The following is a 27,413-nucleotide window of genomic DNA, read 5'->3' on the forward strand; positions in this document are numbered from 1 at the left end:
TGTATGGGACTGACTGGCGGGCGGGGCTTTACGTCATTAATTGTCCCACGAGACTTAACTTTGTTTTATTGTATTTATTCGCCTCGTAATTATGCACAAGCGATATTCGCCTAGGAAGAGCAAGATTATGGATCTGATGGTAAACGCTAGTATTCGCCGCCACATGAAGGAGCGAAGACCGGTTTACATAAAGTGGAAAGGCAGTTGGCACACTGGTGAACTACTTGGGTGTGGTCCCACGTACGTTTACAAGGTTAGCAAGAGCGTTGTACTTTGTCATTGTTTACTAAACATTGTGTTATGTCCCCGAGGCGTTTACTGCATGATAGTTTGTAGATTTGAGTCGTGGCGTGTTGTATGAAGATGTTAATTTTGAATTTTCAGTGGAATTTGAAATATGACAAAATGCAATTGGTTTTCATATTGTAATGGTTTACATGTAGTTGTGTGTGGTCTAATCATTAAGATGCACACCTTTCATATACCAAGTGCATGTCTCAACACCTTGCTAGAGTGCATACAACTGAGGCTCAATTTAGATGTCTTATCCAACATGTTGACCTAGTAAAGGTATATATATATGCAAAAGGTAAGTCTCCTCAAGGCTTGGAAGTATAGTCATTCAATTGGCAACAATTACAGACCACATTATATTGGGTACTGTCTGCAAGTGTCTGTGTTTGAATAGTACTCGTGTTAATGTGTTTTGCAAGTAACATGTTAGACAATAGAGGCTGCTGTGTTAACAAAAGATTTGTTTATTTATTGAATTGCTCAGGTAAAAAGCATACTTGACCGTGACATCTACTTATTGGAGAGAACAAAATTGAAGTCGCTAGATGGTAACACAAATGACAGTATAATTCTCTCACCTGGGACAGATGTGCTGTATTACAATCAAGTCAGTGACCACTGGGAGAAAGGAATAATTCTTGCTTATAACAGTTATGGCTATGCTAAGGTCAGGTGGAAGGTACGTGGACAAAGCGATGAGTATGTCAACTGGTTTGAGGCTGCCAATGTGTCCACAACTCCTCCCGAAGGTATTCCCAGTAAATTTGCAGGAGCTAAACCTGCAGGAATTTTTGACTTTTCTGATACTCCACTTGATGACAGTGGTAACGATGAAGAGCCTGGGAGTCCTCTATTTCACAAAAAACCTCATAGCAAAAGACCACTGGAATTCAGTCCTAAGACCAAGAAAGCTCCTGCAGTGCCAAAGTTGTTTTCAAAAATTAGATCAAAGAAAGTTGTTTCACCTACATCTAAACAACCCCTTATTGGTAAAACTAAAATGAAATCTGCAAATTTGGAAGATTTGACTGTTGAGCAACTTGATCCTCAGTACAACCCCTTACCTCCGAGATTTGCCGGCATCCCTCCAAAGTCAATAATTGCAGCAGCCCCAGTGTACTACCCTTATCCCATGTATGTACCAGTACCGGTACTGGTGCCTCAGTATCCTGCCCGACCACCATCAATTTCTTACCCATTTTTCCCAGCTCAAAACTTTGAACAAAAGTTTACCAGGAGAGCAGACTCTGGTGGCATCCCACCACATAAAGGAGGTCTACCATTGTTTCGTATTGTACCTAAGCAACAATCCAGACTGTTGACCAGACATCCCTTTTCTTATACTGGTGAGAAACTAACTGCATATCAGCCAAAGAGTGTTGACAGCAGCAGAAAATATGCTCTATCATCTTCACACAATACTAAGGCATACAAGAAGTCTAGAGAAAATAAAAAGTACAATAAACTGTCCTCAACAAGTGATTCATCAAGTGAAGATGAAGAAATCTCCCAGTCTCCATCACAACCTGAAGCAACTACATCAAAAGTATCGACACAGATGAAACACCTACGTCCGGGGTCAGGCAGTAGCGCAAAGGTACGAAGGCGTGCATCCACGGAACTGAACAGATCATTCATATTAGAAAAGAAGCTATCAGATCTTCCATCATCCTCTCCCACCATAAAAGAGTCAGGTATGTGTGTTGGTATGTGTTGGTGTGATGGGACCAACTGCTGTTGTGTAATATGATGTGGTATACTAATAGAATGTGATTATGTTGTCAAATGTGTATGTGTGATAAACTGATTACACCTTGAACTACATGATGAGTAGTATCCCATGTCTCTGTATATCCCAAAATGGTGTACTCTCCTACATTATGCGGAAGAGGGAGGGTGCGCGTGTTGACATGCACGTACACTTAAGCAATTGTGTTGTGAAGGGTTTGGGGTGTGAAGGGATTGTCTTACATGACTTTGTATTGTTTAAAGAAAGAAATTCTGTTCTTTAAATGTCAGCCGTAAAAAAATAAATGGAGAGAAACATTTGAGTTGTGTTTTGTAATGCTAAGAAATTTAAAATGCCAGATGTAAAACCATTCATTCTGACATCTGCACAAGATGGTGGATGGCTATGCTACCTGGCTAACAGTTTGTAATAGCCACATGTCCAGGTCTGCTTTCTATATTACACTTTGTCCCTACAGTTCTCCTGTAGCCTTTGTAAGACATTCAATGACTGGACTTACTTTTCCCTGGTTTGCAAAGTTTACCAACACAAAATTATAGAAGGTGGTTGTTGTACTAAGATTTCCTAGCAGAAGGCCATAAATGGTAAAACTTAATCAACGAAGTTACCCTACTAGCTAGTCCTGTTGTTGTTGATGTAATTTGGTAATTATTTTTACCAGTTTGTTTACGCATGTTTTATTAATTAACAGTTGGTATTATAGACTGATCAATATATCTTAATGTATCACATTAATGTCCAGTTTGCAAACTAAAACCTGTATGGTTTCCATGTGGTTTCCTGTGCTAGACTGTTCTCATTAACTCTCTCATGTTGTTGGCTTCAGCTTTAACCCTTGAGGTGGCAGTTACCTGGAAGTCGTGCTTTTTGAAGCCATTACAAACGAAGCCATACGTCCTGCCACAAAAATTCATTTATTGCGTCATGTGATTAGTGTTTACGTAATAATTAAAATGGCAGCTGCGCGTAACCCTATCTAAATAACCACTGTAACAACAATGGCTTACTTGTTATAAAGCGAAGAAGATCGATGTCTCGCTTTATCGCAACACCACATTCTTCGCTTCAATCGTAGTTTCGATTGTGGGTTTAGTCACGTCAGCTATATATGGCCATTCGAATAGTACTTGTTTGAAGCAAATCGGACGAACTGTCAAGGAGTTATGGATCATTTCTAAAGGTATGTAATATACTTTTTGTGGTTAGCTGTTGAAAATTATTTTCACGGCGATTTTTGGTCTTATGCTTTGGTCGTAGGGTAAACCCCTAGGTATCATTTTAATGCTTATTACATCACAAGTAGAATGGCACAAGTTACAAAGCCATATGGTAAACGCTTCAAAAGTTATAGCGCTTTGTTTACAACCATGCGTAAAAGCCTATATATAGGCTTATGCGTTTTCAAGACCATGCGTAATCTGCCTATATATAGGCTTATGCGCGTTTAAGGGTTAAAAAGTTTGAGTTGACATTCATGATGACAAAATATTCTCTACAAAGCATACATTTTAATTTAATAAGACTTTCTGTTTATAACTTTTACCCATCAAAGCACAATGTATTGCTGCCTAGTGTACATGTTTGTGATACTAAAGTCACATGTTGGCATATAGCAGCACAAAGAACTAATGATTCACTTTCTATTTGTTTAAAAAAAATTCCCTCTTCAACTTTAAGATTTAGAGTATTACAAGCATTGAAAGATTTCATCAAATGTACTCATCAAAACCCTTGGTTGTCCGATGTATCAAAATATACCTGTGTTGATTTTTTGTCCTATGCAGTACATTGTTCCTGCATACCTGCAAGAAAGTGTTGTAGTTATTTGTACTATGTACAGTGAATAATAATGATATGTGTTCCATGACCTTTGTACTGTAATTCAGTTAATATCTAGTTTCCTCCTTGCCACATATCCTAAACCTTTTGTATGTTAAAAGATCAGGCAGTGTTTCACATTGGTGACTACTTGCTGTAGGAATTCCTACCATTACTGTCACAGAGTCAGCAGGCCAGCAGTTTACTGAGACAGTAAAATATGATATGATAAGAGGTAATGTAAACAATGAGATTTTGTGGTTGTGTATAATGGTCTATGTGTGTATGTAGAAGAGAATGATCTACTCAGTAGGCGTGCTCAGATCATAAGTAGTGATAGTGGTGTGCGAACTGATACCAGCCAACAACCGATTGAGTCTGTGGCCACCACCACTGAAGATGATTTGCCATCATCGTCACTTCTGCAAGATAAAACAGCCACCTCTAATCTGGATATCCCTGAAGTTGTTGTACAGGACTTATCTGACAGAACTGACAAGGGTAAAAGTGAAAGCGGTGAAACATTGCTTACATCAGACAGCAAGATGACATCAGAAAGCCGGTTTAACCCAAGTCATGCCAGCGTTGAACATTATTTGTTTGGTTCTCAGCATTTTTCTGATGTTGAGCGTGCAACTACATTTCCCAGAGAAACAAAACTTAGTAGACATGGATCAGCAGAAGACCTAAGGTCCAAAACTCTAACCAGTTTAGGAACAACTCTCAGTCAGTCAACAGATTTGTTAGGAGATTTAGGCACATGTCGCAGTAAGAGACGATTGATGCATGCTGCCACTTCTGAGAGTGAATTTAAACTAGGGTCAAGCGACAGTGTTAGTAATGACGAATCAGAAGTACTTCACTTTAAACCAACAGACAGATTCAATAAGAGACTATCTGTTGCAATGGAAGAGCCTGAAGATTCTATTCCTGAAACTCCTAAAATGTCCAATCCACCCGACAGTCCACCCCTCCAATCCCCCACAAATCGCATGTCCACATTTTTAAAGAGCTTATCTCCTGCTCGTTTGATGGCATTTAAACCTAAAAAGAGAGTAACTTTCAAACCTTAATACTTAGTATCACTTATCAACTTTTTAATGTCAAATGTAACATTTTTATTAACTGTATAATGATCAGTTTACTAACTATAAAAACATTCTTATTTTTGTAATACAGTCTTGGAATATATAAAGTGTTAGTCATGTACGAAATGTTGTCATATAAATTTTACTCGTCCAGTCTTCGTCTAACTATGTTACAGAATGACGGATAACATCATTAAAATTGTGTGCTTATGCGGTGATGCTGTGCATTGTCATCAGGTGATGACTGGCCCGATCTATTCTCAGTGTAACTGACTGTTTCTTCACTCTAATAGAATAGACACATTAATCATCTGTCTACATCATTATAGTTATACTTACATCTCTAGGCTCTAACTTTCTTTCATCGCTTGACAGTTGACGGGTTCTGTAGTAGTATCTGGCATGAGTGTACAATGAGTGAATGTACTAGAGATGTCTGGCTAACCTGTATCCCATGATGATGCTGATCACAGCAACTACAAAGAGTATTAGTATCACAACACTGATGCTAGCAATTATAGCCTTGCTCTGAGCTGTGAGGTGAACACACGTCAAGGTCAGGAATGATATCTGTTATAGTCTACCTCTCTCTACTGACTGTTGTAAAGCATTGCAGTGGCTGCCCTCAGATTGATATCCATGTGGACAGTCACAGGAGTAGCCATCCCCTGCCGGCAGACACACCCCAGGTCCACAGGGCTCCCTATGGTAGGGGTCTTTGATACACCCTCTAGTGTGGTCAACCTTGTAGCCATCGGGGCACATGCATCTGTGGAAAGTGCTATTAGCTGGCAAGCACAGACCAGTACCACAAGGGTTTCCACTGCAGGGTTGTGACACTATGAAAATAGCAACTTCTCTAATAGAACACTCACTGGTAATATTCTAATACAACAGTCGGACACAAGACAACTTACACTGTCTTTCATAGGGGTCTTTTTCTGGCTGTAGTAATGGATGAACAAGTGTTAGAGCACTGGAGTTACCCTCTAATTGGTGTGGAATTGATCGGCCAAACTTGTTTGCATGGTACAACTGATGTGATACAGTCTCACAATAAAACACTTCATCTTCAAACACTGCCAGGCACTGTGGCATGTAGACATGCTGTGGACCCAACACTACAGTCAAATTTGACCCATCATATCTCATTGACATTATCACATGAAGACCAATATCACTGAAGAACAGCAAGCCAGTGTAGAAGCCAATTACAATCTGTGTTGGCTTAGTTAAGTTTGTTACCGGTACATCAAACTGCAGCTGGTTAACATCTTGTGACTGTAATGAAGTCCTAACAATTGTCCCATTATTAGTAGTGGTAATGTATACATACCTACAGCAGCAGTGTTAACACAAGTGTCAAATGTTATTGGTTACTACTCACTGTCTGAATGGGTCTACTGCAATACCTGAAGGTACGTGGACAAAACGATGAGTATGTCAACTAGTTTGAGGCTGCCAATGTGTCCACAACTCCTCCTGAAGGTATTCCCAGTAAATTTGCAGGAGCTAAACCTGCAGGAATTTTTGACTTTTCTGATACTCCACTTGATGACAGTGGTAACGATGAAGAGCCTGGGAGTCCTCTATTTAACAAAAAAAAACTCATAGTGAAAGACCACTGGAATTCAGTCCTAAGACCAAGAAAGTTCCTGCATTGCCAAAGTTGTTTTCAAAAATTAGATCAAAGAAAGTTGTTTCGCCTACATCTAAACAACCCTTATTGGTAAAACTAAAATGAAATCTGCAAATTTGGAAGATTTGACTGTTGAGCAACTTGATCCTTAGTACAACCCCTTACCTCCGAGATTTGCCGGTATCCCTCAAAGTCGATAATTGCAGCAGCCCCAGTGTACTACCCTTACCCCATGTATGTACCAGTACCAGTACTGGTGCCTCAGTATCCTGCCCGACCACCATCAATTTCTTACCCATTTTTCCCAGCTCAAAACTTTGAACAAAAGTTTACCAGGAGAGCAGACTCTGGTGGCATCCCGCCACATAAAGGAGGTCTACCATTGTTTCGTATTGTACCTAAGCAGCAATCCAGACTATTGACCAGACATCCCTTTTCTTATACCGACTGCTGAGAAACTAACTGCATATCAGCCAAAGAGTGTTGACAGCAGCCGAAAATATACTCTATCATCTTCACACAATACAAAGGCATACAAGAAGTCTAGAGAAAATAAAAAGTACAATAAACTGTCGTCAACAAGTGATTCATCAAGTGAAGAAGATGAAGAAAGCTCCCAGTCTCCATCACAACCTGAAGCAACTACATCAAAAGTATGAACAAAAATGAAACACCTACGTCCGGGGTCAGGCAGTAGTGCAAAGGTACGAAGACGTGCATCCATGGAACTAAACAGGTCATTCATATTGGAAAATAAACTATTAGATGTTCGAATTCCATCATCCTCTCCCACCTTAAAAGAGTCAGGTATGTGTGTTGGTATGTGTTGGTGTGATGGGAACAGCTGCTGTTGTGTAGTATGATGTGATATACTAACGGAATGTGATGATTATGTTATCAAATGTGTATGTGTGATAAACTGATTACACCTTGAACTACATGATGAGTAGTATCCCATGTCTCTGTATATCCCATAATGGTGTACTCTCCTATACATTGTGCGGAAGAGGGAGGGAGGGTGCGTCTTGTTGACAGGGAGGGTGCGTATGTTGACATGCAAGTACACTTAAGCAATTGTGTTGTTAAGGGTTGGGGTGTGAAGGAATTGTCTTACATGACTTTGTATTGCTTAAAGAAAGAAATTCTATTCTTTAAATTGCTAAGAAATTTAAAATGCCAGATGGAAAACCATTTATTCTGACATCTGCCGAGATGGTGGATGGCTATACTACCTGGCTAACAGTTTATACTAACCATATGTCCTTCTATATTACACTTTGTAAAGGTCCCTACAGTTCTCCTGTAGCCTTTGTAAGACAACCGATTGCTTTTCCCTGGTTTGCAAAGTTTACCAACACAAAATTATAAAAGGTGGTTGTTGTACTAAGATGTTCTGGAAGGCCATAAATGGTTCCATCTTTAGTAAAAGTTAATCAGCAAAGTTACCCTACTAGCTAGTCCTGTTGTTGTTGATATAATTTGGTAATTATTTTTACCAGTTTGTTTACGCATGTTTTATTAATTAACAGTTGGTATTGCAGACTAATCAATATATCTTAATGTATTATATCAATGTCCAGTTTGCAAACTAAACCTGTATGGTTTCCATGTGGTTTCCTGTGCTTGGCTGCTCTCATTAACTCTCTCATGCTGTTGGCTTCAGCTTTAAAAAGTTTGAGTTGACATTCATGATCAACATAATATTCTCTACAAAGCATACATTTTAATTTAATAAGACTTTCTGTTTATAACTTTTACCCATCAAAGCACAATGTATTGCTGCCTAGTGTACATGTTTGTGATACTAAAGTCACATGTTGGCATATAGCAGCACAAAGAACTAATGATTCACTTTCTATTTGTAAAAAAAAAAATTCCCTATTCAACTTTAAGATTTAGAGTATTCTGTAATACAAGCATTGAAAGATTTCATCAAATGTACTCATCAAAGCACTTCGTTGTCCGATGTATCTAAATATACCTGTGTTGATTTTTTGTCCTATGCAGTACATTGTTCCTGCATACCTGCAAGAAAGTGTTGTAGTTATTTGTACTATGTACAATGAATAATAATGATATGTGTTCCATGACCTTTGTACTGTAATTCAGTTAATATCTAGTTTCCTCCTTGCCACATATCCTAAACCTTTTGTATGTTAAAAGATCAGGCAGTGTTTCACATTGGTGACTACTTGCTGTAGGAATTCCTACCATTACTGTCACAGAGTCAGCAGGCCAGCAGTTTACTGAGACAGTAAAATATGATATGATAAGAGGTAATGTAAACAATGAGATTTTGTGGTTGTGTATAATGGTCTATGTGTGTATGTAGAAGAGAATGATCTACTCAGTAGGCGTGCTCAGATCATAAGTAGTGATAGTGGTGTGCGAACTGATACCAGCCAACAACCGATTGAGTCTGTGGCCACCACCACTGAAGATGATTTGCCATCATCGTCACTTCTGCAAGATAAAACAGCCACCTCTAATCTGGATATCCCTGAAGTTGTTGTACAGGACTTATCTGACAGAACTGACAAGGGTAAAAGTGAAAGCGGTGAAACATTGCTTACATCAGACAGCAAGATGACATCAGAAAGCCGGTTTAACCCAAGTCATGCCAGCGCTGAACATTATTTGTTTGGTTCTCAGCATTTTTTTGATGTTGAGCGTGCAACTACATTTCCCAGAGAAACAAAACTTAGTAGACATGGATCAGCAGAAGACCTAAGGTCCAAAACTCTAACCAGTTTAGGAACAACTCTCAGTCAGTCAACAGATTTGTTAGGAGATTTAGGCACATGTCGCAGTAAGAGACGATTGATGCATGCTGCCACTTCTGAGAGTGAATTTAAACTAGGGTCAAGCGACAGTGTTAGTAATGACGAATCAGAAATACTTCACTTTAAACCAACAGACAGATTCAATAAGAGACTATCTGTTGCAATGGAAGAGCCTGAAGATTCTATTCCTGGAACTCCTAAAACGTCCAATCCACCCAACAGTCCACCCCTCCAATCTCCCACAAATCGCATGTCCACATTTTTTAAGAGCTTATCTCCTGCTCATTTGATGGCATTTAAACCTAAAAAGAGAGTAACTTTCAAACCTTAATACTTAGTATCACTTATCAACTTTTTAATGTCAAATGTAACATTTTTATTAACTGTATAATGATCAGTTTACTAACTATAAAAACATTCTTATTTTTGTAATACAGTCTTGGATTGTATAAAGTGTTAGTCATGTACGAAATGTTGTCATATAAATTTTACTCGTCCAGTCTTCGTCTAACTATGTTACAGAATGACGGATAACATCATTAAAATTGTGTGCTTATGAGGTGATGCTGTGTATTGTCATCAGGTGATGACTGGCCCGATCTATTCTCAGTGTAACTGACTGTTTCTTCACTCTAATAGAATAGACACATTAATCATCTGTCTACATCATTATAGTTATACTTACATCTCTGGGCTCTAACTTTCTTTCATTGCTTGACAGTTGACGGGTTCTGTAGTAGTATTTGGCATCAGTGTACAATGAGTGAATGTACTAGAGATGTCTGGCTAACCTGTATCCCATGATGATGCTGATCACAGCAGCTACAAAGAGTATTAGTATCACAACACTGATGCTAGCAATTATAGCCTTGCTCTGAGCTGTAAGGCGAACTCACGTCAAGGTCAGGAATGATATCTATTATGGTCTACCTCTCTCTTCTGACTGTTGTAAAGCATTGCAGTGGCTGCCCTCAGATTGATATCCATGTGGGCAGTCACAGGAGTAACCATCCCCTGCCGGCAGACACACCCCAGGTCCACAGGGCTCCCCATGGCAGGGGTCTTTGATACACCCTCTAGTGTGGTCAACCTTGTAGCCATCGGGGCACATGCATCTGTGGAAAGTGCTATTAGCTGGCAAGCACAGACCAGTACCACAAGGGTTTCCACTGCAGGGTTGTGACACTATGAAAATAGCAACTTCTCTAATAGAACACTCACTGGTAATATTCTAATACAACAGTCGGACACAAGACAACTTACACTGTCTTTCAAGGGGTCTTTTTCTGGCTGTAGTAATGGATGAACAAGTGTTAGAGCACTGGAGTTACCCTCTAATTGGTGTGGAATTGATCGGCCAAACTTGTTTGCATGGTACAACTGATGTGATACAGTCTCACAATAAAACACTTCATCTTCAAACACTGCCAGGCACTGTGGCATGTAGACATGCTGTGGACCCAACACTACAGTCAAATTTGACCCATCATATCTCATTGACATTATCACATGAAGACCAATATCACTGAAGAACAGCAAGCCAGTGTAGAAGCCAATTACAATCTGTGTTGGCTTAGTTAAGTTTGTTACCAGTACATCAAACTGGTTAACATCTTGTGACTGTAATGAAGTCCTAACAATTGTCCCATTATTAGTAGTAGTAATGTATACATACCTACAGCAGCAGTGTTAACACAAGTGTCAAATGTTATTGGTTACTACTCACTGTCTGAATGGGTCTACTGCAATACCTGAAGGTACGTGGACAAAACGATCAACTAGTTTGAGGCTGCCAATGTGTCCACAACTCCTCCTGATGGTATTCCCAGTAAATTTGCAGGAGCTAAACCTGCAGGAATTTTTTACTTTTCTGATACTCCACTTGATGACAGTGGTAACGATGAAGAGCCTGGGAGTCCTCTATTTCACAAAAAAAAACTCATAGTGAAAGACCACTGGAATTCAGTCCTAAGACCAAGAAAGCTCCTGCAGTGCCAAAGTTGTTTTCAAAAATTAGATCAAAGAAAGTTGTTTCGCCTACATCTAAACAACCCCTTATTGGTAAAACTAAAATGAAATCTGCAAATTTGGAAGATTTGACTGTTGAGCAACTTGATCCTTAGTACAACCCCTTACCTCCGAGATTTGCCAGCATCCCTCCAAAGTCGATAATTGCAGCAGCCCCGGTGTACTACCCTTACCCCATGTATGTACCAGTACCAGTACTGGTGCCTCAGTATCCTGCCCGACCACCATCAATTTCTTACACATTCTTCCCAGCTCAAAACTTTGAACAAAAGTTTACCAGGAGAGCAGGCTCTGGTGGCATCCTGCGACATAAAGGAGGTCTACAATTGTTTCGTATTGTACCTAAGCAGCAATCCAGACTATTGACCAGGCATCCCTTTTCTTATACTGCTGAGAAACTAACTGCATATCAGCCAAAGAGTGTTGACAGCAGCAGAAAATATGCTCTGTCATCTTCAAACAATACAAAGGCATACAAGAAGTCTAGAGAAAATAAAAAGTACAATAAACTGTCGTCAACAAGTGATTCATCAAGTGAAGAAGATGAAGAAAGCTCCCAGTCTCCATCACAACCTGAAGCAACTACATCAAAAGTATGAACAAAAATGAAACACCTACGTCCGGGGTCAGGCAGTAGCGCAAAGGTACGAAGACGTGCATACATGGAACTAAACAGGTCATTCATATTGGAAAAGAAACTATTAGATGTTCGAATTCCATCATCCTCTCCCACCTTAAAAGAGTCAGGTATGTGTGTTGGTATGTGTTGGTGTGATGGGAACAGCTGCTGTTGTGTAGTATGATGTGATATACTAACAGAATGTGATTATGTTATCAAATGTGTACGTGTGATAAACTGATTACACCTTGAACTACATGATGAGTAGTATCCCATGTCTCTGTATATCCCATAATGGTGTACTCTCCTACATTGTGCGGAAGAGGGAGGGAGGGTGCGTCTTGTTGACAGGGAGGGTGCGTATGTTGACATGCAAGTACACTTAAGCAATTGTGTTGTTAAGGGTTGGGGTGTGAAGGAATTGTCTTACATGACGTTGTATTGCTTAAAGAAAGAAATTCTATTCTTTAAATGTCAGCCATAACAAAAAAAATATGGAGAGAAACATATTTGAGTTGTGTTTTGTAATGCTAAGAAATTTAAAATGCCAGATGGAAGACCATTTATTCTGACATCTGCCGAGATGGTGGATGGCTATACTGCCTGGCTAACAGTTTATACTAACTGGCTAACAGTTTATACTAACCATATGTCCTTCTATATTACACTTTGTAAAGGTCCCTACAGTTCTCCTGTAGCCTTTGTAAGACATTCGATTGCTTTTCCCTGGTTTGCAAAGTTTACCAACACAAAATTATAAAAGGTGGTTGTTGTACTAAGATGTTCTGGAAGGTCATAAATGGTTCCATCTTTAGTAAAAGTTAATCAGCAAAGTTACCCTACTAGCTAGTCCTGTTGTTGTTGATATAATTTGGTAATTATTTTTACCAGTTTGTTTACGCATGTTTTATTAATTAACAGTTGGTATTGCAGACTAATCAATATATCTTAATGTATCACATTAATGTCCAGTTTGCAAACTAAAACCTGTATGGTTTCCATGTGATTTCCTGTGCTTGACTGTTCTCATTAACTCTCTCATGTTGTTGGCTTCAGCTTTAAAAAGTTTGAGTTGACATTCATGATCAACATAATATTCTCTACAAAGCATACATTTTAATTTAATAAGACTTTCTGTTTATGACTTTTACCCATCAAAGCACAATGTATTGCTGCCTAGTGTACATGTTTGTGATACTAAAGTCACATGTTGGCATATAGCAGCACAAAGAACTAATGATTCACTTTCTATTTGTCAAAAAAAATTCCCTCTTCAACTTTAAGATTTAGAGTATTACAAGCATTGAAAGATTTCATCAAATGTACTCATCAAAACGCTTGGTTGTCCGATGTATCAAAATATACCTGTGTTGATTTTTTGTCCTATGCAGTACATTGTTCCTGCATACCTGCAAGAAAGTGTTGTAGTTATTTGTACTATGTACAATGAATAATAATGATATGTGTTCCATGACCTTTGTACTGTAATTCAGTTAATATCTAGTTTCCTCCTTGCCACATATCCTAAACCTTTTGTATGTTAAAAGATCAGGCAGTGTTTCACATTGGTGACTACTTGCTGTAGGAATTCCTACCATTACTGTCACAGAGTCAGCAGGCCAGCAGTTTACTGAGACAGTAAAATATGATATGATAAGAGCAAGAGTCCATAATAAATTATGGACTCTTGATAAGAGGTAATGTAAACAATGAGATTTTGTGGTTGTGTATAATGGTCTATGTGTGTATGTAGAAGAGAATGATCTACTCAGTAGGCGTGTTCAAATCATAAGTAGTGATAGTGGTGTGCGAACTGATACCAGCCAACAACCGATTGAGCCTGTGGCTACCACCACTGAAGATGATTTGCCATCATCGTCACTTCTGCAAGATAAAACAGCCACCTCTAATCTGGATATCCCTGAAGTTGTTGTACAGGACTTATCTGACAGAACTGACAAGGGTAAAAGTGAAAGCGGTGAAACATTGCTTACATCAGACAGCAAGATGACATCAGAAAGCCAGTTTAACCCAAGTCATGCCAGCGTTGAACATTATTTGTTTGGTTCTCAGCATTTTTCTGATGTTGAGCGTGCAACTACATTTCCCAGAGAAACAAAACTTAGTAGACATGGATCAGCAGAAGACCTAAGGTCCAAAACTCTAACCAGTTTAGGAACAACTCTCAGTCAGTCAACAGATTTGTTGGGAGATTTAGGCACATGTCGCAGTAAGAGACGATTGATGCATGCTGCCACTTCTGAGAGTGAATTTAAACTAGGGTCAAGCGACAGTGTTAGTAATGACGAATCAGAAATACTTCACTTTAAACCAACAGACAGATTCAATAAGAGACTATCTGTTGCAATGGAAGAGCCTGAAGATTCTATTCCTGGAACTCCTAAAACGTCCAATCCACCCAACAGTCCACCCCTCCAATCTCCCACAAATCGCATGTCCACATTTTTAAAGAGCTTATCTCCTGCTCATTTGATGGCATTTAAACCTAAAAAGAGAGTAACTTTCAAACCTTAATACTTAGTATAACTTATCAACTTTTTAATGTCAAATGTAACATTTTTATTAACTGTATAATGATCAGTTTACTAACTATAAAAACATTCTTAATTTTTGTAATACAGTCTTGGATTGTATAAAGTGTCAGTCGTGTACAAAATGTTGTCATATAAATTTTACTCGTCCAGTCTTCATCTAACTATGTTACAGAATGACGGATAACATCATTAAAATTGTGTGCTTATGAGGTGATGTTGTGCATTGTCATCAGGTGATGACTGGCCCGATCTATTCTCAGTGTAACTGACTGTTTCTTCACTCTAATAGAATAGACACATTAATCATCTGTCTACATCATTATAGTTATACTTACATCTCTGGGCTCTAACTTTCTTTCATCGCTTGACAGTTGACGGGTTCTGTAGTAGTATCTGGCATGAGTGTACAATGAGTGAATGTACTAGAGATGTCTGGCTAACCTGTATCCCATGATGATGCTGATCACAGCAGCTACAAAGAGTATTAGTATCACAACACTGATGCTAGCAATTATAGCCTTGCTCTGAGCTGTGAGGTGAACACACGTCAAGGTCAGGAATGATATCTATTATAGTCTACCTCTCTCTTCTGACTGTTGTAAAGCATTGCAGTGGCTGCCCTCAGATTGATATCCATGTGGGCAGTCACAGGAGTAACCATCCCCTGCCGGCAGACACACCCCAGGTCCACAGGGCTCCCCATGGCAGGGGTCTTTGATACACCCTCTAGTGTGGTCAACCTTGTAGCCATCGGGGCACATGCATCTGTGGAAAGTGCTATTAGCTGGCAAACACAGACCAGTACCACAAGGGTTTCCACTGCAGGGTTGTGACACTATGAAAATAGCAACTTCTCTAATAGAACTCTCACTGGTAATACTCTAATACAACAGTCGGACACAAGACAACTTACACTGTCTTTCATAGGGGTCTTTTTCTGGCTGTAGTAATGGATGAACAAGTGTTAGAGCACTGGAGTTACCCTCTAATTGGTGTGGACTTGATTGGCCAAACTTGTTTGCATGGTACAACTGATGTGATACAGTCTCACAATAAAACACTTCATCTTCAAACACTGCCAGGCACTGTGGCATGTAGACATGCTGTGGACCCAACACTACAGTCAAATTTGACCCATCATATCTCATTGACATTATCACATGAAGACCAATATCACTGAAGAACAGCAAGCCAGTGTAGAAGTCAATTACAATCTGTGTTGGCTTAGTTAAGTTTGTTACCAGTACATCAAACTGGTTAACATCTTGTGACTGTAATGAAGTCCTAACAATTGTCCCATTATTAGTAGTAGTAATGTATACATACCTACAGCAGCAGTGTTAACACAAGTGTCAAATGTTATTGGTTACTACTCACTGTCTGAATGGATCTACTGCAATACTTGATGGTATCATTGACTCTGGTAGTTGCAGTAGTGTGTAATGGACTCCATTAAGGGATGAGACTATCACCTTCCTCTCAGCTTCACTACACCAAATGATTGTTTGTGAGATCCAGTCATATGCAAATGATGTCGCAGATATTAGCTGATCTATGAGTATTGACTTGGTGACAATGTATTCGTCTTGATACTTCTTGACAGTTAAACTAAAGATGGTGTCCTGGTTGTGTTCTAACCACAAAAGCTTCATCTCTCTGTTATCAAAACTGATAAAGGTCACTAATTCATTAGAAGTGTAAACGTATTGGAAGGTGTTTGTAGATATTTTGTATTTCATTATTTTTGAGCCATCAACGCTGAACAAGATGGATTCACCTATTTACAGCGTACATCATCAAATACAACACACAATCACTAAACTAACGTAATGCTTTGCAAGTTCTATTCTCCAAAAGAGTGAAGCCATCAAAGCAAGAACACTGGAATGATCCAATTGTGTTCTGACACATTTGACTACAGTGACTGCTGATCTTGCACTCATCAATGTCTAAGTATGTGTGGACCATGTGATAAATGGACTGGCTTGTATTAACACATACCAACACATGATTTGCTGTCATTATTCAGTCTGTATCCTGTGAAGCATGAGCAGTAGGGAGTGTTATCATCTGCTGCATAACACAAGTGGTCACAGCCTCCATTATCTACAGCACAGCTGTCATCTGTATTATGTTATTATCATTATTTGACAACTGGAACATTATACACTTACTGCATTCTACTTCATCAGACCCGTCATCACAGTCAAGCTCAGCATTACAGACTAAATGCTGAGCTATGCACTGTGAACTTATGCAAGTATACTGTCCATCTGAGCAGTTGTAAATTGCAGCTAAGAGTGAAGTAAAACTTTAATCTCACATTTCAGTACGAGCAATTGTACACTTACAGCAATTGTTCTCATCACTTTTATCATTACAGTCAGGGACTTTATTACACTTGAGTAGTAGTGGTATACATCCACCATCAGCACATCTGAATTGTGACTCTGAACAGCCACCTGTAGTGTAAATAGAACTGTAGTAAATAACCATTTTCTGTTAGCAGCACCCATGCATTATTTTACTTCCTGTTCAAGCAAGCGTTCCATGTACAGAGTGTGTTGAAGTGTGTGATTAGTGTACAAACATTGATTATCGCTACATTGTTAGCTCTACCAGATGCCACTGAGACATCAGAATTGATGATGTGTTTCAGTGATATGAGTTAGACTACCATACAGTCATTGTATAACTGTTACTGAAGTACTCCAGTAGTACAAACGATCCCTGTGACTGATGTTATTTGACACCTGTTGTATCTGTGAACAATGGATAACTATTACATTGAGTACATGAAGGTACCCCTCCTCATTATAGCTGTGGGGATATTAAATAGCAAAAGTCACAGGCAACATGTCTAGCCATCATCAGAAAATGTCGTATCAGTGTTCTCCACTGTGTAGGAGTACGCTACTACCATCTGTATGTACGTAATGTCAAATGGTAAACACAGACAATCATTTTCACACTTGAACTGGTTAATGAAATAATTGTTGGTTAGAATGTACATGTTTAGCTGATAGACAATTGCTACTGGAATTTGACGAAACAAAACCGCAACAACTACTAAATGCTGACTATATGCCTAACATGTGGTAATTCTATTTATATGTAACCCTGAGGGCAATCATCAGAAACATAATTTGACCACTACCACAATAGAAGCATGTAGGAAGACCATGAATGGTATTTGAGAGATACTTATTTTCTGTTGCTAACTGCACATGTATCCACATACACTCTCATATAGCATAACGTACCACAATCAAATTCATCTGATCCATCAGGACAGTCATTGTGTCCATCACATATAACACTAACTGGAAGACATAAACCAGTCACATTGCACAATTGAGTATCAGCACTGCAGGGCTTCACACCTATAACATTATGGACTACTTTATGATGCATATTATAAGACATGTGCTAACCGGCACAACTAATTTTATCCTCTAGTAAAGTTTCTTGTGGGGGGCACACACAAGAGTGAGTTCCATTGGATCCTGCCAAGCACATGTAAGTACATGAAGAGTTTTGACAGGGATTACTAGTGTATGGAAACATGGCTGAAGCATTAAACACCAAGTCGTAGACATAATTGGTGTTATGGGTGATGTTAACTGGGGCGTTGTTCACCACAAATCTGTTTACAGTTCCAATCCAATTGCGAGAACTGAAGTAAATCTTGTCCTCGTATATAGCAATGTTTCGCAGTGATCGGAAACTTCTGGTGCCTCGTAATGGTTGCAAGCCACTTGTGATTGTCTGCCGATCAGTACCATCCAGCTTAGTTGTGTGTATATATCCATAGTAACTGTCTGACCAATACAAGCGATCAATGATAGAATCTACTATCAAACTTGTTGGACTGGAAAGCTTGCTGGATACTACCGTTTGTATGAACTGTCCATTCAAACTCCACCGCTCAATATGGAATAGAGATGAGTTGTGTCTCTTGTTTACTATGAACATAGACCTGTAAAGGACAAATGGCTGTAATGTAAATGGCTTCAACCTGATCATCAAAAGACAACCAATAGTCACATAATTAGTAACACGTGTCCTAATCATATATGCGTAATTGTATCATGTTAATAAGTCTATAGTGTGGAACAAGTCATACTTATTATCATAGACACCCTCATCAGGGTCAGAGTGCATGAAGCCTCAAAATTGTGATGACTAGGGTGCTGTGAATAAAGGAAACGAACATGTGTGGTATGATAAAGTTATGTAACCACCTGGCTTTTAGCAAAACCGCATTGTATTGTGTACACCACATGTACATATTATAGACATGTTGTGACAGATCAGTGAGTACAGCTCTAGAACTGTTAGCTGCTATGGTGAGATTTATCCACTTTATTTTATTGGACAAATTACTTGTTAGGTTCCCCTGGCCACCTCAATAATAAACTAACTGCCTTTGTCTGCATGTTAAAATTTTTCTACTTAGATGGTCTCCCTTGTTTGGTTGACCATCAACTCTGGCCTTTGGCCACCAAGTCACATGTGGGTTTGCTTTTTTTTTACCATTCCTAGTTGGTGATCCTAGCTTATATTCTTCACTGACTAGTTATGCACTGTAGACTGAGTATAGAAGGCAGAGCCCGGATAAGGTTTTTTTCATGTTTGAGTTTTGTCTTAAGCTACAGTGCCTGAGAAGTAAATCAGTATGTACTTACTGAGATTTTGGGTGCAGCGCAATCTCTCCCAATCTTCCCAGGCCACTATCTTCAGAAGCTACTCTGGCAATCTGTGGGTGCTCAATATCAGAACAGTAGATAGTACTATTCGAGGTAGTCCAGTATAGCTTTCCTCCAACCCAGTCTACAGCCATGTCCAGCAGTACTTCATCAATAGCAACAAAATTCTCTGCATCTGTATTGTATGCTATAGAAGAGAAGCGAAGGACGTTGCTATGTTTCATTATGTAGCCATGAACAGGAGCATAGAACATATCATTCTTGTAAACAACTACAGTTCTGATTGTATTGTCTGAAGAGGCCAGCACTGCATTGTTTGATGCAAGAGAATGTGGTAGTTTTCGTGTTATCAGATTTCCAGTTGCGACATAGAGGCTGGCCTCTGTGTACATTAACTTTGATAAGATACACTTAATTATCATAATTTACCGTCATTTGATTTGCACGTGTGACCATCTGGTTCAAGTGTGAAGCCGTCCTCACAACTACAGCGATAAGAGCCCTTCACATTGGTGCACACCTGATCACAGACACCAAAGACCTCCAAGCACTCGTCAATGTCTACATGATTTTACTTAGCCAAATATATAGACAACACAACTTATGAATAACCTTCACAATTTCTTTTGTCGCTCCTTAATCTCATTCCAGTCAGACAGCTGCACTTGTAGGAAGATATTTGGTCTTCACAAATGTGTGAACAGTAGCCATTAAGGATATCACATTCATTAATCCCTATGAATATCCTAATCACTGCTGTTTGGCAGTACAGGCATTGTGCGTCAACTAACCACAGCTGATTTCATCTTCTCCTTGACTGCAATCCCATTTCTCATCGCACACCAAATCAGTATCAATGCATTGGTTATTAGTGGAACACTTGAACTGCAAACTGGAGCATTTTGGCTCAATCCCTACATGTGATGTAATAAATGTCATCTGGATTGAAGGACATAAGGCATATATATTACCACAACGCTTTTCATCTGAGTGGTCAGGGCAATCAAAGTCTCCATCACAAACAAAAGTAGCATTGATGCACACATTGCTGTGTTTGCAGTGAAACATGCCACTAACACAAGGGGAAGGACCTGAGAATGATGATATGGACACTATACTATTAACAGGTATTCAATTCTCCTACCACAGTTGGCTTCATCACTGCCATCCACGCAGTCCTCAAAACCATCGCAATGTACAGCCTTGGGAATGCAATGCTGGGTGTAACACTGGAATTCATTATTGGCGCAAGCAGGTACTAAAATAATCACAGTGTAACACAAAATGAATTATTCAACAATGTGGTAACCTCTGCGACAGTTGGCTTCATCACTATTGTCACCACAGTCATCAACTTCATTACAGGCTTTCCAGAATGGCAAGCAAGCACCAGTATTGTTGCATCTCACACTGGATCCCTCACACGGTAGAGAAACTAGTGATATTATGATAGAATAGTAGCAGCACAACTTAGCTCAGGACATACAGCAATCTTCCAGCTCATCTGAGTTATCTCCACAATCATCATCACTGTCACACACAAACTGCTGCTGAATACACTGACCATTAGTGCATGTAAACTGATTAATAGAACAGTTTGTGAAGCTAGTACCTTCAACACAGTAACAAATTACACCACGACAACGTTTACTTAACAGTACATACAATTATCTAGCGACTCGTCGCTGCCATCACCACAATCATCCATGCCATCACATACAAAGTTCAGTGGTACACAATGGTTTACCGCAGACTGTCCACATATGAATTCATTGGATTTGCATGTCTCTGCCAAAACATGGTTTATAACAGCCTAATGTTATAGTGATGACTAGGACAATACCACAATTGATCTCGTCAGAAACATCACTGCAATCAGCTTTTCCATTACAAACCCAATCATTAGGGATACAGCCATGGTTAGCACAACGAAATTCATTTGTTTTGCATGTTTGATTTGCTGTGACATATTACATAAACCCATTACAGGGTAACTTGATACCTACCACATAGAGCCTCAGTCTCGTCAGAACCATCTGCACAGTCGGATGCTCCATCACAGGTCCAGGATGCATCAACACACAAACCATTAGAACAAGTGAACTCGTGTCCTTCACAGGTTCCTATTTACCATAAAAAGATGTACAATTTGTAACATGAAAGTAAAACCACTGACTAGACAATGGCAATACAATTAGTAATAATTTAACAAGTCCTACTGTAATTGATAGACTAATGAGTCTTATAGTGCTGCCTGTTAAGGCGGTAACTGGCACTTACTATGACATGATTGTGGCTCATCTCGATGATCAAGACAATCAATTTTACCATCACAAATTGCAGAAGTATTAGCACAAAGTGTTACATACCCGGGGCAAAAGAATGTCCCGCCTTCTCCACAGAATACTGAAGCTATAAGTAAGAAACTAAAGGGCAATGTGGATACAGTGGATACCACCTACTGCAATTCTCAACATCATCACTGCCATCTCCGCAATCATCATTCCCATCGCACACAAAACTCTTATGAATGCACATTCCATTTGAACATGTGAAAGTCTTATCAAGGTCACATGATGGGTGATGAGCAAGTTGATGGGTTTCACTTGGAATGCAGCTAATGCCATTTGATCCTAGCTTTAGTCCTTCAGGGCAAGTACAAGTGTAATTGTTCGGCGAAATGCTGGACAGCAAGCAGCTGTGACTGCATTTATTATCTGCACAGTAATTATTACCTAGAGACAGACAAAGCACTTATGTATAACACTTCTTTGAAGTGACAATGTAGTGACATTGTAGCCTTGCCAACAATTGTCATTCTCCAAGGTAACTGCATATTATAAATTGATAAGCCACACATGTTGCCTTACCATCTGGTTGAACTTGCTCTTGGTAGATTACTGCTGATCTTGGTGTATGTAGTCCTCCTATAAGAGTTGCAGGTAGAGAACCATTGTAGCGATGTATTGTCCTCAGTGAAAACAGTTTGACATCTGTCCAGTACAAGCGATCCTCAAATATTGCCAGTGAAAATGGATGCTGAATTAACCGTGCACTATGAAGTAGTGTAAATCTCTTTGTTCCACTGTAAGTACAAGACTCTATTGACTTCAATGTATAATCAATCCAATACACCCTTTCTTGAATATAGTCAAGTGTTAGTCCAGATACTGTCCCAATTTTAGTGTCAACCAGATTCTTTACACTGGAGCCATCCATACTGGCTACTTCTATCCTACTACTATTACCAATTGAACTCCAGAACATCATCCTAATACCATGTTTATAATGTATATAACATGCAGTATGTTGGTTACCTCTTATGAGGGTCTACAGCAAGGTATAGTGGCTTGTACTGGGTATGATTTCTCTCTACTAATGTTATTCTGTTGTTACCGTCAAAGTCAGCTACCTCAATTCTTCCAGCACCATGATCACTCCAGTATATTTTATCATTAATCCAGTCAACATGTATTGCAACTGGACTCTGTGGGTTAGCAGAGTAAAAATTGCATCATTTTACACCTCCAACCACTTACAGCTAAATTTTGTGAAATAATTGGTGTTAAGAATGTACCATTGATGTTAGATTTGTAGATTCTTTGTCTGTCTACATCGGTAAAGAAAATGAGCATTTTCTTGTAGTGAAAAGCCAAAGAAGTTGGAACATGCTCGTCCCGCAAGATAGGGCTTTCAGCAGCATTTCTCAAATTGTAGCCAATCACATCATGGTGATTAGTGTACAGCAGTAGTGGCTCTCCTCCTAAAATGTAAAGATAACATGTAAAGTTAACAGTAAAAATAATTGCATTACTCATACAATGTCTGAATTACAGTGATTTCCTTTTCAAATTTCAGACTAAAAATATTTATTTAATAGACTGTTTCTTACAGTTACATCACTGATCATGTATACACATACCTTTAGCTTTACAGGTGCTCTTTTCTGTGTTCATAACATAACCATCACTGCATTGACACTCAAATGTACTTGCATTACTGATGCACAATTGTTGGCAAATATTACTGCTCATTGCACATTGATCAATACCTATTGTGCAAACACTGTAATTTAGTATTGTACAACATATTATTACACTGACTTTCACAAGTTATTCCATCCCTGGCAAGTTGATGGCCAGATGGACACTGACACTGTGCTCCTGACCATGTAACAATGCATCCAAAACTACAGTTTACATCCTGGCAACTACTGGAGTCTAAAGGCAGCAGGATCAGTTGGGAACAGATTTGTGTCTATCATTTTAACTTACTGCAGAATAGTCCTTCATCTGAGCCATCAGCACAATCTGGTGAGCCATCACAGAGGAAGTGAGTGTCAATACACTTTGTGTGATTGAGGCATTGAAAATGTTTGTCCTTGCTGCATCGCTGTGTCACTGCAAGACACATGAATTTAACCCTTAACTAAACATGGACTTGTGAAACATACTGCAAGTAGTGGAGTTCAGCTCATCTGATCCATCTTCACAATCCTGTTCCCCATCACAAACCCATGCCTGTGAAATGCACCTAGGAGTTGAGCCTAATCCACAGTCAAATTGTTTTTCTGTGCACTCAACCCCTGAATTATTGATCCATGATAGTAATAATTATTACAGTTATTACATACTGTCATAGCATCCATCTTCATCTGAGAAGTCAAGGCAATCAGTCCAGTTATCACAACGCATGTTCACTGGAATACACTGAGCACCACTACGACACCTGTACTCTTTACTAGAGCACTCCACAGCTAAATTAATGGATGTGAGATCTCTAATCAGCCATGTGTCATATCTAAATTATTACTAATCCAGTAGAGTTAGGTAAACCTGGTTAATAGGACATAGAAATGTACAGGTGTGGTTAAATGCTTAGAAGCGCCCTCATGACCGGTGCTAAAGTTGTCCAACAGAAATTGAGTTACCTATTGTAAGGTTTTAGCAGTAAATGGTAGCCACACCTTTAATAAACTGGTTGTAGAGATTTAGCAAAGAACATTGAACTGCATAGTTACATCAAAAGCCCATACTGTTCAAAGTTAAGATAACAAAATTAGTTTTAGACTAGACCAAACTTATATGGCACAGTTGTAAGGCACATTACCAGTGATGTACATGAATTTAAGTGACAACTTACAACAATTCATCTCATCTGTGCCATCAGGACAATCGTTCTCTCCATCACATACCCAGTCAAGCCCAATACACAAACCATTTGCAGGACACCTGTAATGCTCCACTGGACATAACCGAAATTCCCCTGTATACATGATCACATCAAATAACTAGAGCACTTATCAACCATTCACTTACAGCAGTCAGCCTCATCACTTCCATCTTTGCAGTCCACGTCACCATCACACTTTTGCTCCAGTGGTATACATTCACTAGTTTTGTTACACACAAACTGGTCATCAGAGCAAGGTGATGCCGCTATAGTATAAACCAAATGGCAAATATCACAATAGCTTTTCAAAAAATATATATATATATACTAGAGTGTATACTGTTACATACGTGAACAATGATGCTCATCAGAATTGTCACCACAGTCATTATCCTCGTCACATACCCATGTGTTTGGGATGCACTCACCATTGTTACAACGAAATCTATGAGGAGGACACACCGCTGCAAAAGAAGGCATAGAACAGATTACCACAGCAAATGGACTATAGGGCAGTATATACATGCAGGCTTCTCATAATATCACTTCATTACAACATGTGTACCAAGGTAATGCAATACTTCCGCTCCATTTAGAAGTACTTTGTTTAATCATATAAAAACAAAAGTGTGCACTAAAATAACCGACCACTGTTGGCTTCATGCTATACAATCAAAATTGCCATTAGCCCTACTTAATGTAATGTCCTACATACACTCTTCTTTGTCTTAACTTCTTTGCATTATGTAGGTACACCATTGTATGGCAACTTACTACAATCAATTTCATCTGAATTGTCTCCACAATGATCAACTGAGTCACATCTTAGTATCTCGTCAACACATCTGGAATTGTTGCAAGTAAATTCGAAGGAGTAGCAACTTCTTACTGCAAAAAAAATTGCCATGCATAGCTAGATGAGGGCGGGGGGGGGGGCATTTTGTAGGGCTCATAGCTACAAAATATGAAACATTATATTAGGGTGACAGATAAAAAGCAAACTTTCTTTTCATAGGTGTTATTTAGCAAACATTGACAGTAACACATCTTTGAAACAAAGGACTTCTGATGATAACACCACACAATATCAGTTACCATTTGTGCAGTTTTCTTCATCTTCCCATCCTCCACAATCATTGTCTCCATCACACACATAATCATTAGGAATACAGTCACCTGAATGACATTGGTACTCTCCGTCAGTGCAAAACTTAACTAAACAATAACAATTATTATTATACGAGTCCCCACAGCTTTTATATACACTAACCACAGCCACTGATTTCATCTGAATTGTCACTACAGTCATTCACGTTGTCACAGTACCATTGTTTAGAAATGCATCGGCCATTATCACACTGAAATCCCTCCGAGCATCCTGTGGTCAGTGTACCTGCACAGCAATCATACATAACATTGCAGTGCTTAATGTCGTGTGTTATGCATCAGTTGGCACATATAGGCAGTATTAATTATATACTGTGGCATAATGATATTTATAACTGAAAAACTAAGCACTGACCACAATTGAGGTGTTCGTCTGTTCCATCAGTGCAGTCATCGTGACCATCACATTCTCTCCATGCTAATATACACTCTTCATTGCCACATTTAAACTCCTTTATCCCACATGTAGAGCCACTCTGGCCTAAATGGTAGACAACAATACATCAAGTATTACAAATTTTGTATTTTGTACAGTGTATTAGCTCATAGGTAGTTTATAACTTGTTCTGGCTTCCTTCAAGCCACCCACAGACCATTTCCCTTATATCCCATGATGGAATTCCGCAGAGCTTCAATCTTATTCATAGCATGTCAATTAATAATTGCATGTTGCAATTGGCCACAAAAATATTATGTAGGAAGTGGTATCATCATTGTTGGACAAGCATTTATCACATTCTGCACTTGTCCAGTTTCATCAGCATACCGTTATCAATTGTGTTTTATAAACTAATGAATAGTTATAGTGCAAGAAGTTGTGCAGCACACACTCACATAATATTGTAGCTATATATAAATAACCTAGCTGCTGCAAAACTATACCATACACTTCCTATAACTATCATCACCACACTACACATCATAGCTATACAAGACTATCTACAACTGATATGCAGTAGATGTTTCACCTTGAGCTTGCCACAGTAAGTTGGGACTTGAGGTCAGCAGCAGTAGCAGTATTAGTAGAAATTGTCTGCACATTGTGAGCAGTTGTAGTAAAATGCAGCCGGACATACCATTGGCTGCTTTTATAGCACTACATGGCTTTGTGTATGGCTTCATTTGATTAATTAAATATTCAAACTATTTAATATTCAATTAGGAAAGAATGCACTAAAATTGAATCTTGCATGAAATATATATGATCTCACCTGACAATGCTCTTATTAAATCATTAATTATACAGTTTGAGAGATTCTCAAGGGAAATACAAACACATTATAGTCTCCTCTCATATTATCCTATTTACAAAGATATATCAGCAAATTACTTGGCCGTCTTTTAACAGACACAAATGTTGACCAAGGATACCTATAGAAATACACTACAGAGATGGTCTCACAAGCCAGCCAGTATTTTGACAAAAGACTGATACCAACTGGATGGCTGGCTGGCGAGACTAAGAATAAGGCTTGGTCCCTATATAAGCGTAGCTGTAGTCCTAAAATTATGCTTCCTTTAATCCACAGGTACTAAACTTTTCATTGAAAAGTAGTGTGTGTATAAAACCTCCACATTTTGATAGTAACACAGATATCAAAGTTTCAGCTGATGTCACTTCAGAGTTCGACTCCAAAATATTAAACTAGTTACAGACTACAAAACATTGAAGAGAATTAACAAGCTGATCCAATTGTTGGTACACATCTAAAGAAGTAAATTGGGAATTCTGGTAATAATATGTACTACAAAATAAAAAAGTAGAGCTAATATGCTGCAGTATATGAAATC

The 27,413-nt window shown here is 38.9% G+C and overlaps 5 protein-coding genes across 7 annotated transcripts; 2 read left to right on the forward strand and 3 right to left on the reverse strand.

The window, feature by feature from the left end:
* Positions 1-35: 35 nt before the first annotated feature.
* LOC136241525 (uncharacterized) lies at positions 36-5,093 on the forward strand. The gene is made up of 4 exons (XM_066032753.1): positions 36-253; positions 779-1,988; positions 4,023-4,097; positions 4,154-5,093. The coding sequence occupies exons 1-4, from the start codon at positions 92-94 to the stop codon at positions 4,933-4,935; spliced, it is 2,229 nt and encodes a 742-aa protein (XP_065888825.1). The 5' UTR covers positions 36-91; the 3' UTR covers positions 4,936-5,093.
* LOC136241528 (delta and Notch-like epidermal growth factor-related receptor) lies at positions 4,823-6,809 on the reverse strand. 2 transcript variants are annotated; one of them, XM_066032756.1, is made up of 6 exons: positions 6,338-6,809; positions 5,868-6,286; positions 5,535-5,789; positions 5,396-5,483; positions 5,290-5,347; positions 4,823-5,236 (listed from the first exon to the last, which is right to left on the reverse strand). In XM_066032756.1, exons 2-6 carry the CDS (start codon positions 6,106-6,108, stop codon positions 5,144-5,146), a joined length of 735 nt encoding a protein of 244 aa, XP_065888828.1. In that variant the 5' UTR covers positions 6,109-6,286; positions 6,338-6,809; the 3' UTR covers positions 4,823-5,143. The 2 variants fall into 2 exon arrangements, with proteins under 2 accessions (XP_065888828.1, XP_065888829.1); XM_066032757.1 differs by having other exon boundaries at positions 5,868-6,809.
* Positions 6,272-9,883, forward strand: LOC136241527 (uncharacterized). The gene is made up of 3 exons (XM_066032755.1): positions 6,272-7,396; positions 8,791-8,865; positions 8,922-9,883. The coding sequence occupies exons 1-3, from the start codon at positions 7,255-7,257 to the stop codon at positions 9,701-9,703; spliced, it is 999 nt and encodes a 332-aa protein (XP_065888827.1). The 5' UTR covers positions 6,272-7,254; the 3' UTR covers positions 9,704-9,883.
* LOC136241273 (pro-epidermal growth factor-like) lies at positions 9,713-11,578 on the reverse strand. The gene is made up of 8 exons (XM_066032466.1): positions 11,574-11,578; positions 11,239-11,292; positions 11,099-11,161; positions 10,636-11,047; positions 10,303-10,557; positions 10,164-10,251; positions 10,058-10,103; positions 9,713-10,004 (listed from the first exon to the last, which is right to left on the reverse strand). Exons 1-6 carry the CDS (start codon positions 11,576-11,578, stop codon positions 10,234-10,236), a joined length of 807 nt encoding a protein of 268 aa, XP_065888538.1. The 3' UTR covers positions 9,713-10,004; positions 10,058-10,103; positions 10,164-10,233.
* A 2,994-nt stretch (positions 11,579-14,572) lies between these two features.
* On the reverse strand, positions 14,573-26,687 carry LOC136241523 (low-density lipoprotein receptor-related protein 1-like). 2 transcript variants are annotated; one of them, XM_066032750.1, is made up of 41 exons: positions 26,591-26,687; positions 25,978-26,103; positions 25,726-25,848; positions 25,551-25,670; positions 25,230-25,343; positions 24,806-24,919; positions 24,602-24,721; positions 24,426-24,548; positions 23,917-24,039; positions 23,737-23,868; positions 23,558-23,683; positions 23,387-23,503; positions 23,206-23,334; positions 22,823-23,046; positions 22,601-22,770; positions 22,154-22,554; positions 21,746-22,018; positions 21,564-21,695; positions 21,290-21,406; positions 21,127-21,243; positions 20,949-21,071; positions 20,770-20,895; positions 20,593-20,718; positions 20,428-20,541; positions 20,255-20,374; positions 20,075-20,197; positions 19,896-19,967; positions 19,713-19,844; positions 19,263-19,665; positions 18,009-18,553; positions 17,838-17,957; positions 16,926-17,036; positions 16,749-16,868; positions 16,576-16,698; positions 16,401-16,523; positions 15,952-16,351; positions 15,488-15,900; positions 15,155-15,409; positions 15,016-15,103; positions 14,910-14,967; positions 14,573-14,856 (listed from the first exon to the last, which is right to left on the reverse strand). In XM_066032750.1, exons 1-41 carry the CDS (start codon positions 26,661-26,663, stop codon positions 14,764-14,766), a joined length of 6,762 nt encoding a protein of 2,253 aa, XP_065888822.1. In that variant the 5' UTR covers positions 26,664-26,687; the 3' UTR covers positions 14,573-14,763. The 2 variants fall into 2 exon arrangements, with proteins under 2 accessions (XP_065888822.1, XP_065888820.1); XM_066032748.1 differs by having other exon boundaries at positions 19,896-20,018.
* Positions 26,688-27,413: the final 726 nt, after the last annotated feature.

This window comes from Dysidea avara, chromosome 12 (genome assembly GCF_963678975.1).
Source record: "Dysidea avara chromosome 12, odDysAvar1.4, whole genome shotgun sequence".
NCBI classification, from domain to species: domain Eukaryota; kingdom Metazoa; phylum Porifera; class Demospongiae; order Dictyoceratida; family Dysideidae; genus Dysidea; species Dysidea avara.

Excerpts from the sequence above, each read along its gene's own strand:
- LOC136241525 (XM_066032753.1), top strand. The coding sequence starts at position 92 with ATGCACAAGCGATATTCGCCTAGGAAGAGCAAGATTATGGATCTGATG. Across the intron at positions 254-778 it reads GTCCCACGTACGTTTACAAG|GTAAAAAGCATACTTGACCG; the intron begins GTTAGCAAGAGC and ends TGAATTGCTCAG. Across the intron at positions 1,989-4,022 it reads TCCCACCATAAAAGAGTCAG|GAATTCCTACCATTACTGTC; the intron begins GTATGTGTGTTG and ends TACTTGCTGTAG.
- LOC136241528 (XM_066032756.1), bottom strand. The coding sequence starts at position 6,108 with ATGTCAATGAGATATGATGGGTCAAATTTGACTGTAGTGTTGGGTCCA. Across the intron at positions 5,348-5,395 it reads AGCATCATCATGGGATACAG|ATACTACTACAGAACCCGTC; the intron begins GTTAGCCAGACA and ends CACTCATGCCAG. Across the intron at positions 5,237-5,289 it reads GAAAGTTAGAGCCTAGAGAT|AGTGAAGAAACAGTCAGTTA; the intron begins GTAAGTATAACT and ends CTATTCTATTAG.
- LOC136241527 (XM_066032755.1), top strand. The coding sequence starts at position 7,255 with ATGAAACACCTACGTCCGGGGTCAGGCAGTAGTGCAAAGGTACGAAGA. Across the intron at positions 7,397-8,790 it reads TCCCACCTTAAAAGAGTCAG|GAATTCCTACCATTACTGTC; the intron begins GTATGTGTGTTG and ends TACTTGCTGTAG. Across the intron at positions 8,866-8,921 it reads AAAATATGATATGATAAGAG|AAGAGAATGATCTACTCAGT; the intron begins GTAATGTAAACA and ends GTGTGTATGTAG.
- LOC136241273 (XM_066032466.1), bottom strand. Across the intron at positions 11,162-11,238 it reads TCAAGTGGAGTATCAGAAAA|CCTCAAACTAGTTGATCGTT; the intron begins GTAAAAAATTCC and ends ACACATTGGCAG. Across the intron at positions 11,048-11,098 it reads GCAGTAGACCCATTCAGACA|GTATGTATACATTACTACTA; the intron begins GTGAGTAGTAAC and ends CTGCTGCTGTAG.
- LOC136241523 (XM_066032748.1), bottom strand. The coding sequence starts at position 26,663 with ATGTGCAGACAATTTCTACTAATACTGCTACTGCTGCTGACCTCAAGT. Across the intron at positions 24,549-24,601 it reads AAGTGATGAGGCTGACTGCT|GGGAATTTCGGTTATGTCCA; the intron begins GTAAGTGAATGG and ends TCATGTATACAG. Across the intron at positions 21,407-21,563 it reads TGAGCCACAATCATGTCATA|GAACCTGTGAAGGACACGAG; the intron begins GTAAGTGCCAGT and ends TATGGTAAATAG.